At 42.1% G+C, this 16,519-nt stretch overlaps 1 protein-coding gene across 1 annotated transcript in view; it reads left to right on the forward strand.

The window, feature by feature from the left end:
- The window catches only part of MTRR (5-methyltetrahydrofolate-homocysteine methyltransferase reductase), a 983,610-nt gene extending 967,917 nt beyond the window's left edge, over nucleotides 1-15,693 (forward strand). Inside the window, exon 15 of the mRNA XM_069613725.1 lies at nucleotides 7,242-15,693. Within this exon, the coding sequence (XP_069469826.1) occupies nucleotides 7,242-7,386 (145 nt within the window). The 3' untranslated portion in view covers nucleotides 7,387-15,693. The remainder of the gene's footprint in view (nucleotides 1-7,241) is intronic.
- Nucleotides 15,694-16,519: the final 826 nt, after the last annotated feature.

Below are 16,519 nucleotides of genomic sequence, written 5' to 3' on the forward strand. Positions count from 1 at the left end.
AACAGGATCAGTGCTGACGCCTCCGCCTTCCAACTGCAAACTAACGTAAGTAGAATTGTGTAGCTGCCTGACTGCCTCCAACAACCAAGGAGGGATACCAAAACCAATAAGCTTTTGCCACTGTTTTCCACGGTTAGCCATGTCAAATGCCAACCACAGGTCGACATATAGAACGCAAAAGGGAGGAAAGCCCTCGTCCAAAGCATTGCCAATTAAGAAATCCAGGAGAAGCAAATTGTGAGTTGTAGAGGAATCACTCCTGAACCGGGTCTGGAACATTCCCAGCAGCTGTCTAGAGTCAGCCCAGTCTTGCAAAGTTCTCAGCAGGAACGTGGCGAATAGCTAACTGGTAACATTCAGCATGGACAGGAGCCGATAGATAGTCGGCTCCAACTACCCTTTTTGAAAAAGAACAGGGTATTAGGCTTTCACAGCAAACCTTCCTGAATAAGATCACCAAAATCTGAGCCCATAATGCAGGATTTTGTTTCAAAACAACCTTGGCTAGGCCATTAGGACCGGGTGAGTTTGAACATTTCAGCTTTTGTATTAACATTTCTAAGTCCGCCTCATCAAATGTCAAGTACATGCTAGGTCTACCTCTAGTGAGGCCCTTTCCGCATATACCCTTTTCCTAATATAGGTCATCCATACTGAAGCAGACGTGGAAGCAATTGTGCATTGTTCCAGATTACCTATGTAGGCACTCAATGATTTCCAGACTCATTTAGTCTTACCACCAGTCAGAGTTTTCAATATATTCTGCCACTGTATATTATTTAAGGAGAATTTGTGTCTTCTATGCCAGTTGGTACACCTATTTCTGGCTAGTCGAACTAACGTGTGACAAACCCTATAGTCAACAGTATCCCTCCATATAAGCCTCATGTTCAGTCTCAAAGCACGTTTAGCATGCAAAATGACTTTATCATTACTTTTATTTGGGTTATTATTGCCAGCCAGGAAAGCGGGCGGCAGGGTGAGCATGGCAAATAACCTGTCAGCTGAGTGATCCATTCCTGAATGTTGTCTGCCGTCATATTGCAGATATCTGCCACGTTCTGATCTACTCTATTTGCCATATAACTGGCAATCCTGTCTAAATTACTGCAGGCAATGGGTATGTAGAGCTACAAATCTAACGCTGAGTGGTTGCTGCTGTCGTTAGTCAATATACTTAGATTTCTTAAATGAGGGATTCAATCACATGAGCAAAATAAATTATCAATGGTGGCCTGCTTGGCCCCACTGTGCCAAGTAAACCCAACAGAGACATCCCCCATTGTGTGCTCATTCAGCACCACCATGTCACAATCCCTAAGAACACTAGACCAGCGCTTCTCAGGCTTGTGTGTCCTGGATTGCAGCAAGGTGCAATTCTGCTGTACTCAATCATTTGTGTCCAATACCACTGAATCTCTGGAGCAGGCATTTAGGTCATCAGCCAATATGATAAAATCAAAGTCAGACACATACCAAACATCGATTTCATAATACATGCAACAATTCCTTCAGATGAATCAGACCCCCCCCCCATTCCCACCCGCTGGATCATACACATTCAGCAGAAGTAGCCTTTTCAGCTGCTCGTGCAAGTCTATACACAATTCAACCTCAAGCACATTTTCACCAGTGGTAGGTAAATGTGTTGCTTTCACTACAATGTCCTGTTTTACTCCAATTACTAACCCACCAAAGGGCCTTCATAGAGCCCCCGTTGTGCCATATTTGGAAAAATGGCATAGCCCTCCATGATCAAGTCAAAAGTCTGCCAACTATCATGTAGCATAAAAATGCTATGTGAACTCAGCAAGTCCAGGGAGCCGGATTGATGTAATAAGTGACAAAAAACATGTGTATTCCATGTCATTAACGTAATTCAGGCCTGATTCCTTTGTGCTTGAGGTAAGAATTTATCCAGCCAATTCCAGCCTTGTTGGTCATCAAATGGTTTGCAAGATCTCTCTGTTTTGGTAGGATTATTCAAGGCCAATCTTTTACTAACAGCTCCTTTACTGCTTTGCTTTGAATTGCCCAACACCAAGAGATTGCAGTCAAGTCTGAATCCCAGTTTGGTGAATTGCAAAGAGTGTAATTTTATTATATCTGCAATAGCAGCAGAAATGCAGTGCCACCGGGAGGAATTCATATTCGTGCTTTCCGGTGTCTCTATAAAGTCATAAGTGCATAGAACTCTCAGGGGGGCATCTGTTGTACAAGATTAAGAAACACTGGGCAATTGATTAATTGGACATTTCTGTTTGAATAAATGCTGGTTATAACTAGAATTTTAGGATCAGTTTTCACCCTATGATTGCTTGCAAGTCTGGTCTGTAAAAGATTATTTTCAGTGGACTTGATAGCTCCCGTAACCACCTTTGTGTTAGGCTCGGGGTCCAATATAGTCTCGCTACTAAATTCTAATTCTGAGACTCATACCTCAAGTTATGATGTAGACGTCTTTTCCACCTGATTGCCATCCTGTTGCTCTTTCAACAGACGTCTAGTCAATGTACTGGTCATCTTTGCCTCTATCTTCCGCTGATGGCTAATCTTTTTTTTTTTCTCGTTTACTCAGGGCACGAGTGAGAATCACTTTGGGTGCATCAGAGGACTCTTGTACTTTTTTCCTCATGGAAGAAGCATTTTCAGCCTTCGAAGTTGTTTCGACTGAGAAAAATCCCTGATTTTCCAGAACCATCTAAGTCAGTCACCTGGGCGTTGGTAACAGTTCCCAAGCCCACAGCCGTTGCCTCAGCTCTTCTATTATTTGTTGGCTCTATGTGGACTTGCACCACTCCTGGAACCACATGGACCTCAGATGGCTTCAAGCCATTACCAGACTCGATCTTCTGCAGGGAGTTACCATGTTGACCGATTTCAATGTTAAAGGGATGGTCTAGTAAAAATTTTTATTTAAAAAATAGATAGGCCACATAAAAAAAAATACTAGCATCCTCCGTTTTAAAACTTCCTATGTAAAATTTTGAGCTATTCAAGCTCAAAATTCGAAAAAGCAAGCACAGGGGCGCCGCCATTTTGTGAAATGGAGGCCCTCCTGTGCTGGCTTTTGCTTTTGCGGCACTAATGAAGGAAAAGCCAGCCAGCTGTAGTAAACAAAGTCTACCGCTGGGTGGCTTTCCCTTCATTAGTGCCGGGACTTGGAGGACGCGGACCGGAGACCAGAGCAGGAAAGCTGCAGCTGAATCTCGGTAAGTGCTATTTATTTTTTTTTACAAAAAATAAGCACTAGCTGCGTTTTTTCTAAGTTTTCCGGGCTGGAGGAGCCCGGAAAACTTAGAAATAAAACCACAGCTTTAAAAACGTATTTATGTTTGCGGTCGCTTTTGAAGCGACCGCAAACATAAATACAACGTTATTGTGTTGGAAAACGCTGCGGTTTTTCTTTCCAAGTTTCTCAGGCTCCTCCGGCTCGGAGGAGCCTGAGAAACTTGGAAAGAAAAACCACAGCGTTTCCAACACAACCGCGTGTGTTTCTGCCAGCTGTGGCTTTCACTTTGGGTCTCCGGTGCTCCCCTGGGAGAATTTTCAATGCAAATTTCATGGTGGAAATAGACGTCAATAGATCAAGCGGCGGCACGCCGCTTTTAATTGTTTGTTCTGCGCCAGATGAATCACTGTAAAGTTGAGGGTTGGTACTCAGCCTAGTTCCTGGCACAGAAGTTGCAGACGGCTGTATTTTAACAGGCTCCACATTCGGTATGGGAGTAATCAGATTAATATGCGACAGGGGTATAATTTAGGAAGCTATCTCTGATTGCAGAGAATAGCACAAGTAAGGAGTGAATTATTGTACATTTCTGTAAAATGTGTCGATTCTGCCACGGCCCCTTAGTTAGACTTATTGGCCTTATTCCAGGCCTGAAAGTAAGAAGTTATCTTACTCGCTGAGGATGCAAATTTAGTCGACTACGCAGTCCTCAGGTTACCTTGAGTACCTTCAGGGGAGTATCGCCATTTTCATTGTTCAAGGCATTGTTGCTAACACTCAGTTTGTTGTTATTACGGAGGTTGTAAGCTGCCTTTTGCCCCTTCTACTTGTTAACCATTGTACCTAATCAATAAATCAGCAGAAACAAGGTGCTCGGCGGCGCAGGTATAAACCTAGTAAGGTTCAGCATGACTCAGCTTGAGTTAGGTAATTATATTCCAATTGGGAAATGTAGGGCAAAGTGAAAAGAGGGGGTACTCCCTCTTCACACTGCCACACCAAACTGCCAAACCACACAGCACTTGTTGAGCACTTGCACTGAGCATGCACACATGTCCTGGTTAAATTGATGGCAAATCCGGGAGGGTGGAGCTGACAGCCAGGTACTGGAATCCAATGAACCAGGTAACATTGCACAAAGGAGCAGCGATTTCCGCCAAACTGCACAGCACTTGTTGGGCACTTGCACTTAGCATGTGCCCCCTGAGTTTATCATTAGCTGTTTCATAGACAATAAGACCATTAGAGAATTAGAAACATTGGCTAAACCGCTGTGTTTTACGTTTCTTTCTAAAAAAAACAAATGATCTCTAGAGGAACAAGGTAAACAGGAACAGAGATTTTTCAACTATGAATACATTGTATGCTTGTCTGAAATGTCTGAATACTAATGGGGTAAAACCAGCTGCACCGCTGGTGAAACTTAAAGCTAAAGTACAGCTGCTACCAGCCTTCTCCAAAACAAAACCACAGTTTAAGGGTGTTTATTTAACTTCAAAAAGGGTTTGAAAACGCCTATCTAATCCTAAATCTACAGATGCTAGCAAGCTACAACCATCAAATAATAATAACGCAGTCATAGTGGTGTCTTGTCAAAATGGAAGGGCCTCTACTAATCAACCTAATGCCAATACTTACTTCTAAATACAAATAGTGTGGGAAACCGTGTATTCGAAAAAAGAAACAAGTGTTCACAAAATGATATGTCAGGTTGTTCAGGCAGCTGGCCACCCATCCCCACATTTTCAGCACGGGTCAAGGTGGTACACTCGAGTTTAGCACAGTCTCTGGCTACTCAATTTCCTAGGAAATTCAATATTCACTTTGGATCCCCCTAAACTGGGCTCAGATCCTCTCAACACAATGGTCATATATTATTTATGCATCCAGTTTTTCGTCGGATATTCTTTCTCGAGTGACTCACGATTCACCCCAGATCCTGTTCAACCAGCCTCAGATCCCATATCCCCCTCAGCTGGCCTCAGATCCTTTTTACACAGTGTTCAATTAGTCTCCCTCTGTCGGGCTCAGACTAATTCCAATTTGCAATATAACTTTTAACACAAACTTGCTTTAACCAAAAGCTTTTAACTGATCTCCCTCCGCCAAGCTCGGACCAACTTTATCTACTTTGTCATTGACTTTCTTTATGCTATTACCATCGTAGACTTTCAAATGTGCACAGAGTTTTGCTTGACCCATCGCAGGACCACTTCGATTTCACAATTCTCTATCACTCTTTAGCATTTATCACCTTTCAGTTGGATACGTAACATAAACGTTCAAATGAGCATCCACGTGGTGCCGGACCACTCTGTCTAAGGTATCGTATCTTGGCTTCAAAGTTCAATCACTCAGCTGTTGTTTAATTTTGTTTGCGTCGCTTGCCACATACGCTTCATACACTGTTCTCTTCAGCTTTCGCTATACAATGTTGCCACTTGCAACCTTGGCTTCAACACAGACTTGTCTGGTATCAGTCTCCCCAACTCACCGGCTGTGCTGACTTCACTGGCACTGCTTTGTTGTAGGAACCAAGGATGGTACCACAGTGGCAAATTATTCTCCCCATCTTGACTATCGACGCAGGAGACCCCCGGGTACCTATGACACACAATGCAGGATTCTACAGCCATGATTCCTGGTGTTACATTTCTTATTCTCGAAGGTTCATGAAAGTAACAGTCTTTTGTTGAAAAGGTGAAGGGCACTTCCCTCCTTGCTATACTCGTAGGTTGTGCCGTCTTTCGCCTTGTATTAAACTGCCATCTTGGAGCTGTTGCTTCCTCATGTGCTTTGCCTTGCTCAGAGTGTGCTCTCGTGCTCCGCCTTTTATCCGTGTGGGGAAGTGTAATGGAAGTTAGGTGTGTGTAATGGTCAGTAATTGCCTGACCCTGCCTGACCATTGCATTGGGACATGTTAGGTATACTGCTCAGGTGTTGGTCCGTTTTCTCTTGTAGTGAGCTGTCCATGAGGAAGTGTTTGTGTTGGGAAAGGGGGCAGAGTTCACAAGTATCCCACCTGGTAGGATGGGGTAAAGGTGCCACAGGGAAGGGGATACCACATCTCTCCATCCGGTGTCCTACACCTACTCCTTGAAGATCCCTCACCCAGGTGATCCTCCCACACTGGTCCACCCCAGGAACTGGATCCAAAAGCGATGGCTGTGTCCTGGCCACCTGGATGACAGATCCCCGGGGACTAGCGGATGAGACACCGTCAGGTTTCTCACAGGAAGTATCTTTTATGGATACCAGAATTTAGTAGAAGAGAAGTGACGTATGTGTTTCCGAGCTGATCTGTCTACTGCCCCTTGGGGAGACTTGGCATTGTGGCAACATTTTGGTGATCTTTACAAACTCTGCCTCTGCTGCCCAAATGTTGAAGAATTTGCAATTAATTTCATATTTGTTGTTATAATATGCCCGGGTCGTGCCTCTACACTGTTACCCCTACTAAACAGAGGTGTCAGACAATACCCTGCTGTTTTCATCTTAAATTGATCCATAATAAAACATTGCTTGTATCTTAAAATTGCTGAAAAATTAGAGTTGGGGAGAGTTGGTAGACTATTATTTGCTTTTTATTAGATTTGATTATATGGATTTTATGAATGTATTCTATTACAATGAGTCTTAACGGATGCATAATGAGCAAGTTTTACTGATGTATTTATGTGTGACTTTTATGGCATTTGCTGCAATCACGTTTTAAGTCTACACCAAGTATATGATGGTACTGTTGGGGCATTTGAGGCTACACTTATCATGTTATGGTAGCACCTGTACATGTGAGGTTACATTTTATAATATGGTGCTATACCCAACATATGATTACATTATTGGTGCATTCAAGGCGGCTGCAAAATGTGACAGCCCTAACCCCATTGTCTTTGGGTTGTTAAACAAGCCGTGTGTTTGTAAACAAACAGCACCGGTCCACCTCTTAATTTGTACAACGTATTCATGACTGAAATATCTCTTTTTTTTGCCTCCCTTGTTCCTCTAGCGATGCGAAGAACATGGCGAAAGATGTGAATGATGCGCTGATGGACATATTAAGTGCTGAACTTGCTGTGGACAAACTCGAAGCTATGAAAACCTTGGCTTCGCTGCGAGAAGAAAAACGATATCTACAAGATGTTTGGTCCTAGAGCTCTGCTTCCTGAAGAGTTCCCTTTTTTATCAAGACACTTCCCTTTTTTATCAAGACACTGACAATTTGGAAGATGTAGTGTTAACTCTGCCAAAGAGTCTGACTGGGGAGCAGCACAATGTTTTGAAGTTAAACAAAGGCCTACTCATTAGAATTTGGTACATCGAACTCTTATTATAGTATTTTTAAAATCATGATCAAATCGTATAGAAAGTTATCGTTTTTATTCTAACATAGAAATAAGTCTTAAATTCTGTGTTTAGCTATAGGAAAAACAAACCATGGAGCAACTTTCTAATTATGTCATTTTTTATTTTTTTATTAAGTGGGAATACATCTGGGTTTAATTTGGAAGTCTGCTTCTGTCGTGTCTGGGACAATATGGCAGCATGTGTGGTTTAGTGGGACATTAATTTGTGTTATGCCTTTCATTGTTTTCTTTTTAAATAGTGCCATTTCATTATACAATCGTGTTCAGTTAAGCACATTGAACTGTAATGCTTATGGAATATCAGCATCCGGCACAGAGGAGTTGGCTATTCAACTCTCTCGAACCCTAGCACGAATCCGCTGATGAAGGTATGCATTTCGAGCGAACTTCATGCCACATTTTCTGTGCCCTGGCGGCTGCCTCATTTTCACACACTTCCTCCACCGGCCCACCTTAGCATCACTCGCCCACCTCTCTCCTGTTAGCCAACCCCCCAGTTCCCCACTCACTGAACTATCTGCCAGCCACTGCACACATCCTGCTGCTGAATCTGCCAAGCTAACGCCACTGTACCATGAAAAACGAAAAAAAGGACACAGCACGCGTCACGGAGGTCCTAGAATGCCATGTATTTAGTACGGTATATGGCCTGGTTCGAGGCTTAGCACAAGCGTCCAGGAATTAATAAATCTACATAGCAATGAGGGGTGGGGTGACTGGTTGTTGCTAGGCAGTGATAAGTGGTCGTAGGGGTGATGGCCATTGTAATAGATTAGCAGATTCCAGGTGTAGGATCTGTCTGTTTAAAAATTAAACTTTCCAATTTCCAGAGTAGGTAAAAAAAAGTAAGCAAATCTCGAACCTTGTTCCCATGCAGTGTTCCACATCTCCTATTACTTTAAAATGCCAGAAACCATTTTGTTTGTGAAACTGTGGCACACTTTATCCACCAATTTTCGTGCACTATTTAAACAATGGAGTAAGATTTGGAATGAGACATGAGCAAATGCATATTTAGAATGTTCTGCAGCACTCGGTCACACAGAAAAACACCCCATATACACGGCTTCCTTCCTTTAGGGTATAAAGCTGTCTATGACATCCGCCTGAAGCATACACAATCCACCCTTTCTCACTTCAGGTAGTCACACAAGGTTATTTCCAAAAAATATACATATTTTTAATGTCTATCACAATACATTTAAAACAATTATAAAAAGGACAAATGTTGTATTTGTCTCTACTCGACACCATTTCATCTTAGTCAACATGCTTTCTTGTATAAACACACATTTCTATGGTGTGCTTTTACAAAACTCTTGCAAATACCCACACATCAGTGATATATACAAGACAAAATGTTCCCCATTTCTAAGGAACCCAGTGTGTCAACACTCGACATGTCTTTCTAGAATCTATACACATTTTTTCAAATACTGTTCAAACCAATTGTTTTTGTATTTTCATAGATTCTGTCTTCAGGACACATTTTCTTTTATGTCACGCATCCATTCTGTGCGTGTTGCATACTAAGAGCGAGGAATTTTCGCACAGATCTACAAAATTAAAACAAATAGACATACATATAAATATCTTGTGGACTTTGTGTAATGCATCAACAAGGCAACAATGTCAAAAAACATGCTCTAACTTATCTTATTAATAACCCCAAGGAATATATCCCTGAATATTGTATTTATCAGAGAACTCTCTTCAACGGACACTACTACGTTGAATCTAGACTTTTTCCTGTTTATTTGAAACATCAACAATCTTTTTTTGTTTCTTTTCACTCGATATTACATCACAATTGTATTCATACTGTATATGAATACATCATCGGAACGTACAAATGCAACATCCCTGATGCTGCTATGCTGCTCTCCAATGCCTCTTATTTTCACTTTTCCCTTGGAGAAATACGTTTCACTTTCAGGGATCTATTGGTCCAAAGAATGTTCTAATTTTCTTTTTATCTACAACAAACCCAAAATTCCAACAGTGACTTGTCAAACCACCTCTTTTTTCGAAATCTGCCTTACCCCTTTGTTCCCATATTTTACCAAAAATACTTAAGGCAGGTCCCGCACAACACAACGCCTGTTCGTGACTTGTTTGGTTCAGTTGTGCTTTCCAATAGCCCTCGGTCATCCCGCAAGGAATCCCCGATAGTTGAACCTATGGCAATAACATTACTAGCATGACAATAAATCCATCATACTGCCTAATTATGTGTGCGGAAAAAATCTTTCATTTACATTTTCGTTTCTCCTCGAGTCTGTTCCGTCCCGTTTGTCTGCGCGCAAGAGTTTGTCTACGCGATACGATCTTATCAGCCAGTCTTACGTGATCATCATTCCTCCTGTTGGCGTGATGACATCATCACGCTACCCTCTGTTTACGCGGTGGACTGCAAGTCGCCCAACTGCTCATGGGAACTGTAGTGTCCATCCAGGAACTGAGTCCAAAACCGCCTTGCGGCTTAATCAGCCTCTAGGTCTGGGTCTAGAAATGAAAAATGTAACCATAGACTACCAATTTGCTATCATGTATATGGGGTGTTTTTCTGTGTGATAGATTGTAGTCCTTTCCCATACGGCCCCTAAAAAGAGGACACTACAGCTCTGGTTAGCTGACCTGCAGCACTCGGTGACATGAGCTTCTCTAATTGCCATAGAAATTACCCTATGGTAATTAACGAAACATCAACAAATCCAAAAATAAAAGTCAGTGTGTTCCAGTTGATGGACAAGGTACTCAATTGCCTAATATTTTCCTTTTCTATCTATCCTTATGATGTGCACTACTGAAAACATAGTGCTTTTTCCTCCTTTTATTAAATCTGGCCCCAGTATGTTACCCTTTTTATTGGTGCCCAGTTAGGTCATAGACAAGTGAAAGCCAAGAAATGAAGACTGAGTTGGCTGTTTTTAGCAGGTCTTTATTAAGATTTGCAATATTAAGATTTCTGTTCGGTAAATGCCTCTAGAGATTAGGGAAGTAATACAAAAATAATAAGGACATTCTTAATAAATGAATGGGAAGGATGGCATAACTTAAAATGATATTTTCCAGACACTCCCTAGACCCCAGGATGACTAGGTCCTGTAAAATAAACAATTTAACTTACTCTTATAAATCTCTGTCCCATTAGGGACACCCTATTGTAGCAACCAGTGTTCTAATGTGATGGGCAACAGAAAGTTCAAGCATTAGCTCTTCCTAGGGTTTTCAAGTTGGCCCCCCATCCCCAGACCTTCCTCTTGGTATATGGTTTGGTATATTTTCAAAGTATCATCAGCTCTTGAGGTAGAACCCCTGTTATACCCTTGCAAGAGCAACTGCTCCACAGCAGACAGCAAGCTACCTCTCTCCCGGTAGCAGCCCACTGTGTATCTACGGAGTGGATGAAAGCTTGTCTGCTCCCTGCCTGTCTTTGCCACCAGCCAGCCCTTTTTATAGTACTAGGCCGGTGGATGGTTCTCCAAGCAGTCCTTCTATTGAGTGTGTTGTTTTGATTGGTTTTGCCTCTTGCAATATTTTGTTTTCAACGTGGTTTCATTATTATTTCTCTTTTGGCAATTGTCAGGTCTTATTTGGGACTGCTCTCCGCCAGTCCTCTTTCTACTTCTAGAGAAGGTGGGGCCCAGCACCACGTGTCAGCCTCTGCAGCATTTATGTGCTGGAGAGTACGCCCACGCAGCAGTCGGGCGCAGCATGGCCTGCATGTAGACACTGAGGAGTCTTTGAGAAGTATTGGTTTTGAGCGTAGCGCTCTCCTGTAACTAGCCCCTAGTAATACTAGATGGCTTGTGGGTTTAACAAGTCCCTTACACCTGTCAAGGCACCGCCTGCTGCAGGCCTTCAATGCGGGTTAACACCCGTTCTCTAGTGGCCCATTCCATGGACTGCCGTGATTTAGTGGCAACCTATCAGCCTGATCTCCATTGCTTGACGGAGACCTGGCTATGTGAGTCATCTGGCCCTTCCATTGTTCAGGTCCTGCCCACTAACTATGAGATGGTGCATGCTGACCATGTGGCAATCCATCCAGGTGGTGGAGTGACCATTATATATAAGGCCAAATACAAAGTTGTTTGTACTATGCCAGAACACTGCCTTAAAACGGAGTGTCTCTTAACCCGTATCTCCTGGGTTGGATAGTCTGTTCTGTGTGGAATTCCCAGCATTTGTGCTGGAACTCCCGAACAGATATCCTAACCTACTGACTGTTGGCGATTTTAATCTCTCTGCCAACTCCACCAATGCGGGTCAGGTAGCCAATTTTCTGTCCTTGATGTCTGACCTGGGGCTCCCTCAGCTGACTCGGGAACCTACCCATCAACTGTGCAATATTCTTGACTTTATCTGTGCCCCAAGCGTCTCCACCATTGTATCCTCTCCCTGTCCGGTAGTGTGGTCCGACTACTTTTTAGTTCCCTTTGTTATTCATCAGGCAGATCCTACTGTATTTCCTTCTAGGGCAGCTATTACCAGACGTAGCTGGCATAAGGTATCTAACCATGAGCTAGTGGCTTCTCTTCAATCACGCTGTGGCCTTGGTGCTCCCTGACTATGTTGGAATCTTCATTCACAGTAGTAGCTGATTTGCTATCTCCTTGAGGATCGGCAAACAAAAAAATCATCCCTCTGAGCCCTGCTTCTCTGAGGAACTTGGGGCTGAAAAATTGGTATGTAGACAGGTGGAGAGAAAATGGCGAGCAAGTTACTCCTCTGTAGCAAAATCTTCTTTTTGCCACTCTGTCAGTTTATCAAAAAGCAATTACAAAAGCCAAAAAAGCTTTTTTAGCCATAAGGTGGAAAACGCTATTAACCAGTCTAAGGCCCTATTTGACCTGGTCCAATCTTTATCCACCCCCCACTAAGGTGGGCCCCATACATTGTCCTCACAGGTCCTCTGTGACTCACTCTCTCCTTTTCTTTTACACTAAGATCGAAGCTATCCTTAAAAATATTGATGGTAGGGCAGGTCTGCCTTCTGCTGATCTTACTCCCAATGATTCATCTCCTTTAAATTCTACCTGGTCTATTTTTCCTGTCTTCTTGGACGAAAATATACTGGGGGCTATTGGTCGTCTCAAATCTGCTTCTCCTGCTGATGCTATTCCTCTGGCCCTTCTTAAGGAAATCTCAGGTGATTTGATTTCTTTACTTACTACAGCAGTTAATGCCTCATTTCGTGATGGTGACATTCTTACCACTCTTGAGCACGCATTGGTGATCCCTTTCTTAAGAAACCCTCCCTGGACTCTGCAGTACTTGCTAATTTTCGGCCCATTTCCCTCCTGCCGCTTCACCTCTGCTCCCACCTTTCTTTACTTTATTTCACTTATGCCACGCACCAATATATCCGGAGGCGTGAGGGCGCATACAAAACAAACAGACATAAAAACATAAAGGCCAACATATGCAAGCATGATAATTCACAAAAAGTCCATAAAATACGGGCGGGACATCAATCAGCATTGAATGGCGAAAGGCTAGAACAGTACCATTTTAAGCACAAGGGAGTGGATCAACCAGGGAACTATGTGCCAATATGCATCACAATATCAGGCCGCAATTCGAAGATCCTCTGGGAAGATATTTACAATGTCTTAGAAAGACATGTAGGGTACTACCCAGCAGTCTTCTGGGTTTTTCGACTCCTTTCAATCGGGTTTCCGTCCTGGGAGGGGCACAGAGTCAGTTTTAAATTCTGTACTGGATGACCTAGCTCGTTTGGTGGATTAGGGCGGTGTCAGAGCTGTACGGCTGTTAGATCTTTCAGCCGCTTTTGACATGGTCGATTATCCTACCCTTTTCACCTGTCTATCTGCAGCTGGTCTATCTGGTCAGGTATTGGTGTGGTTTACCCTTTTCTGACCCATCGTTCTCAGTCAGTTTCTCTTCCTCCTTTTCGCTTCAAACCTATACTGTTGTTGTGCGGAGTTACTCAGGGTTCTGCTCTTTCACCAATATTATTCAACATCTATATTAGTCCTCTTCTTCTGCTTATCTTATCCCATGGGTTTCCGGTACTATTCTTATGCCGATGATACACAGATCTTGGTCCGCCTGGATCTTACTCGTTCCGATACAGCGTCTCAGCTTAGGAGGTGCCTTGAAGTTCTGGGGTCATGGATATCAGCCAATTGACTAAAGTTGAATGTCAACAAAACTGAGGTCCTAGTTGTTGGCACCAGTTCCCCTCTCTTGTTTTGGACAACTGATTTTTAGCCTGCATTTCTGGGCCCTTTTTCTCTGCCGTCCCCCTCAGTTAAGAATCTGGGTGTCACATTTGCTTTCTCCCTTTCAATGGGTGAGCAGGTGGCAGCGGTATGTAAGGTTGGTCACTTTAAATTGCGCATTCTCCGGAAAGTTCTCCCCTTTATTCCAGCTAAATTTCAAACCCCAGTGGTGGCCGCCCTTGTCTTGAGCGCAGTGGACTATTGTAATTCATTGTACCTTGCTCAGCCATGGTTTCTCATTAACCATCTCCAACTACTTCAGAATGCTGCTGCTAGGGCTATTCTCCATCCCCCTTTTGGGGCTCACATATCTCCTGTGCTTACAGCTCCACTGGTTGCCGGTTGAGAAACAGATCCTTTTTAAATCCATGTGCATCGTTCATCGTGCTTTTTATGGACTGGGGGCAGAATATCTCCAAGCAAAATTTCAGCGCTACGTTCCATCTCGTTGTCTTCGCTCATTGTCTGCCCTAGTGGTTTTTGTTCCCTCTATTAAAATCCTTTTAATCCTTTCCCATCTTCAAGTCTGTTTATTTATTGTATGTGTATGGCAGGGAAGTTGCAGAAACACTGCCAAGCAGTCCTCTTTGAATACTCCCAGGATAACAATATGTGTTCTATATGATAAACCCATTTACTTACTTATCAAATTGGTTCATAGTCAGTATGTGCCTCTGGAGTAACCTTGATGATATTCTATTATATTTTGGCAACATTTGTTCTGATGTCTTGCCATTCAAGAATAGACGAATTGTGCCACGTCGAGCATGCATTCTTTTCCAGAAAACCCCTGATAGTGCATTTAGTCATTGTCCTATCAGACTGTATAGCAGCCATGCTTTTGTGAAGGGGTGCCAAGGTATATGGTGTTCAGGTAGAAGACAAAGCCAAAATATAAACCCTTGGTTCTTGATTTTTTTAGACTATGTTGGTGTATATAAAATATAAATGGATCTTGGTTAAAATGTTTGCATTTTTACACACAGTTATAGTTGTACTTTAGAGGAGTATGACTTCACCCTGGCAAAATGAATAAGAAGGAAGAAGCAATTCTGAAAATTGCATTCAATAACTGTCTTCTAGCTTTCGTACCTGATTTTAAAAAGAAGAGGTTCACATTATATTTTTGGACACAACTCCAAGCGTATTAATCATAAACCATCATAAACCTGCTCTCAAAAGCAAAATGTGGACAGGAAGACAGTGCGCTAATTGCTAGAAATGTTGGCTGGGATATCGCAGTGAAACCAAATGTTCAAGATGCTTCCCTGACATCTCTCATACATTGGAGAAACACAATAGTTGTCTTGATTCCTAACAGCGCCTTCCCTAGAATTCTATTTTCAATGTGCACTGTTTAGCTATGAACCTATACAGTCAAAAGACAGCGAGAAAAATTTGAAAGACTTCCCTTCTGCCTCATGATGATTTACTCACTGCCATAATCCAAATTACCCAGGCATGCAATCAGCACAATGTACTGCTGATATGTGTCTATACGCTAGTTCTTAATTAATCAATAAGAAATACATGTTCTTGTTGCAGCCAATTATGCCATCATTTGAGATTTATGTATAGAAATGAGAATTTAAAAATTGGTGTAAAACGTGTGATCTGATCTCGTCAATGACCTTGTCGGTGACATTCTCAAATAGATAAACGATATGACTGATCCAGTTACAGAACACAAAAAGAAAGAAATAGCTAGCAAACACGGTTTTAAATTTGTTTGAATATAGTGCAGGATAGACGTATCTAATGTATAAGCAATTGGGTTGTGTGCAATAACGTAGTATCTCAATACACATTTTAACAATGCAATAAACTGTTACGTTTTTGTGAATCTGTTCTTTTTTATTTGTTTCAATACGGGTATATGCTGGGGGTTGTGGCTTTGTTCGCCATTTGAGACAAAGAAAAATGTCATTAGGATAGTATGTTCAGCTACTTTTATCATCAGGGGTTTGTTCAGAGTCTGTTTTGTAATAGATGTGTATGACAAAAGTAGTGCATCATCTCCAAAGGTTTATATATAGTTGGTGTATGTATATTTATAGACTGCAAAAAGAGTAACTCCTTTGAATCTGGTGTAGCACAGTAACGGCTGCAATTAATGTCCCTGGTTTTTTTTATTAATCATGAGTTCAGATGTTACTTACCCACTCTAGACTCATTCACCTTTGCAAACCTAAACTATGATTGTATGCGTGTTTAGGTTGCTGTTCATGTGGGGTATATTCACCCGTTTATGCATGCTAGGAGTATGTCTTTATCTGCTTATATCATTAAAGGGGTATTGTTGGCTACTTTCCAGAAATGTTTGTAGCTACATTAACCTGCAATCGTTGCTATTTAATTTGGCAGATACCAACTTGTTCGTTAAGGTATCCATCCCTGTATATCAAGCACTTATGTAATCAGACTAGTTAAAACACACAAAAGAAAAACTCCTTCATGAAAAAAAAAACTTTTGGACATTTTTATCACAGTCTGCATCATTGATAGACCTTTCAGTATCTGTTACAGTTGCCTTTACCAGCACCCTAAAACGCACAGAAACTCGTGCTTAGACAACCCCTCAGTTATCTGACATCTCCAAAATGAACTGCAAAAGTAATTAGCACTTGTTGGGCTTTAACTTTCTTAGTGTGCCAGAAGTGTGTTGCTGA

The sequence above is a fragment of the Ambystoma mexicanum genome, chromosome 5p (assembly GCF_040938575.1).
Source record: "Ambystoma mexicanum isolate Mex_15411 chromosome 5p, UKY_AmexF1_1, whole genome shotgun sequence".
Lineage (NCBI taxonomy): Eukaryota > Metazoa > Chordata > Amphibia > Caudata > Ambystomatidae > Ambystoma > Ambystoma mexicanum.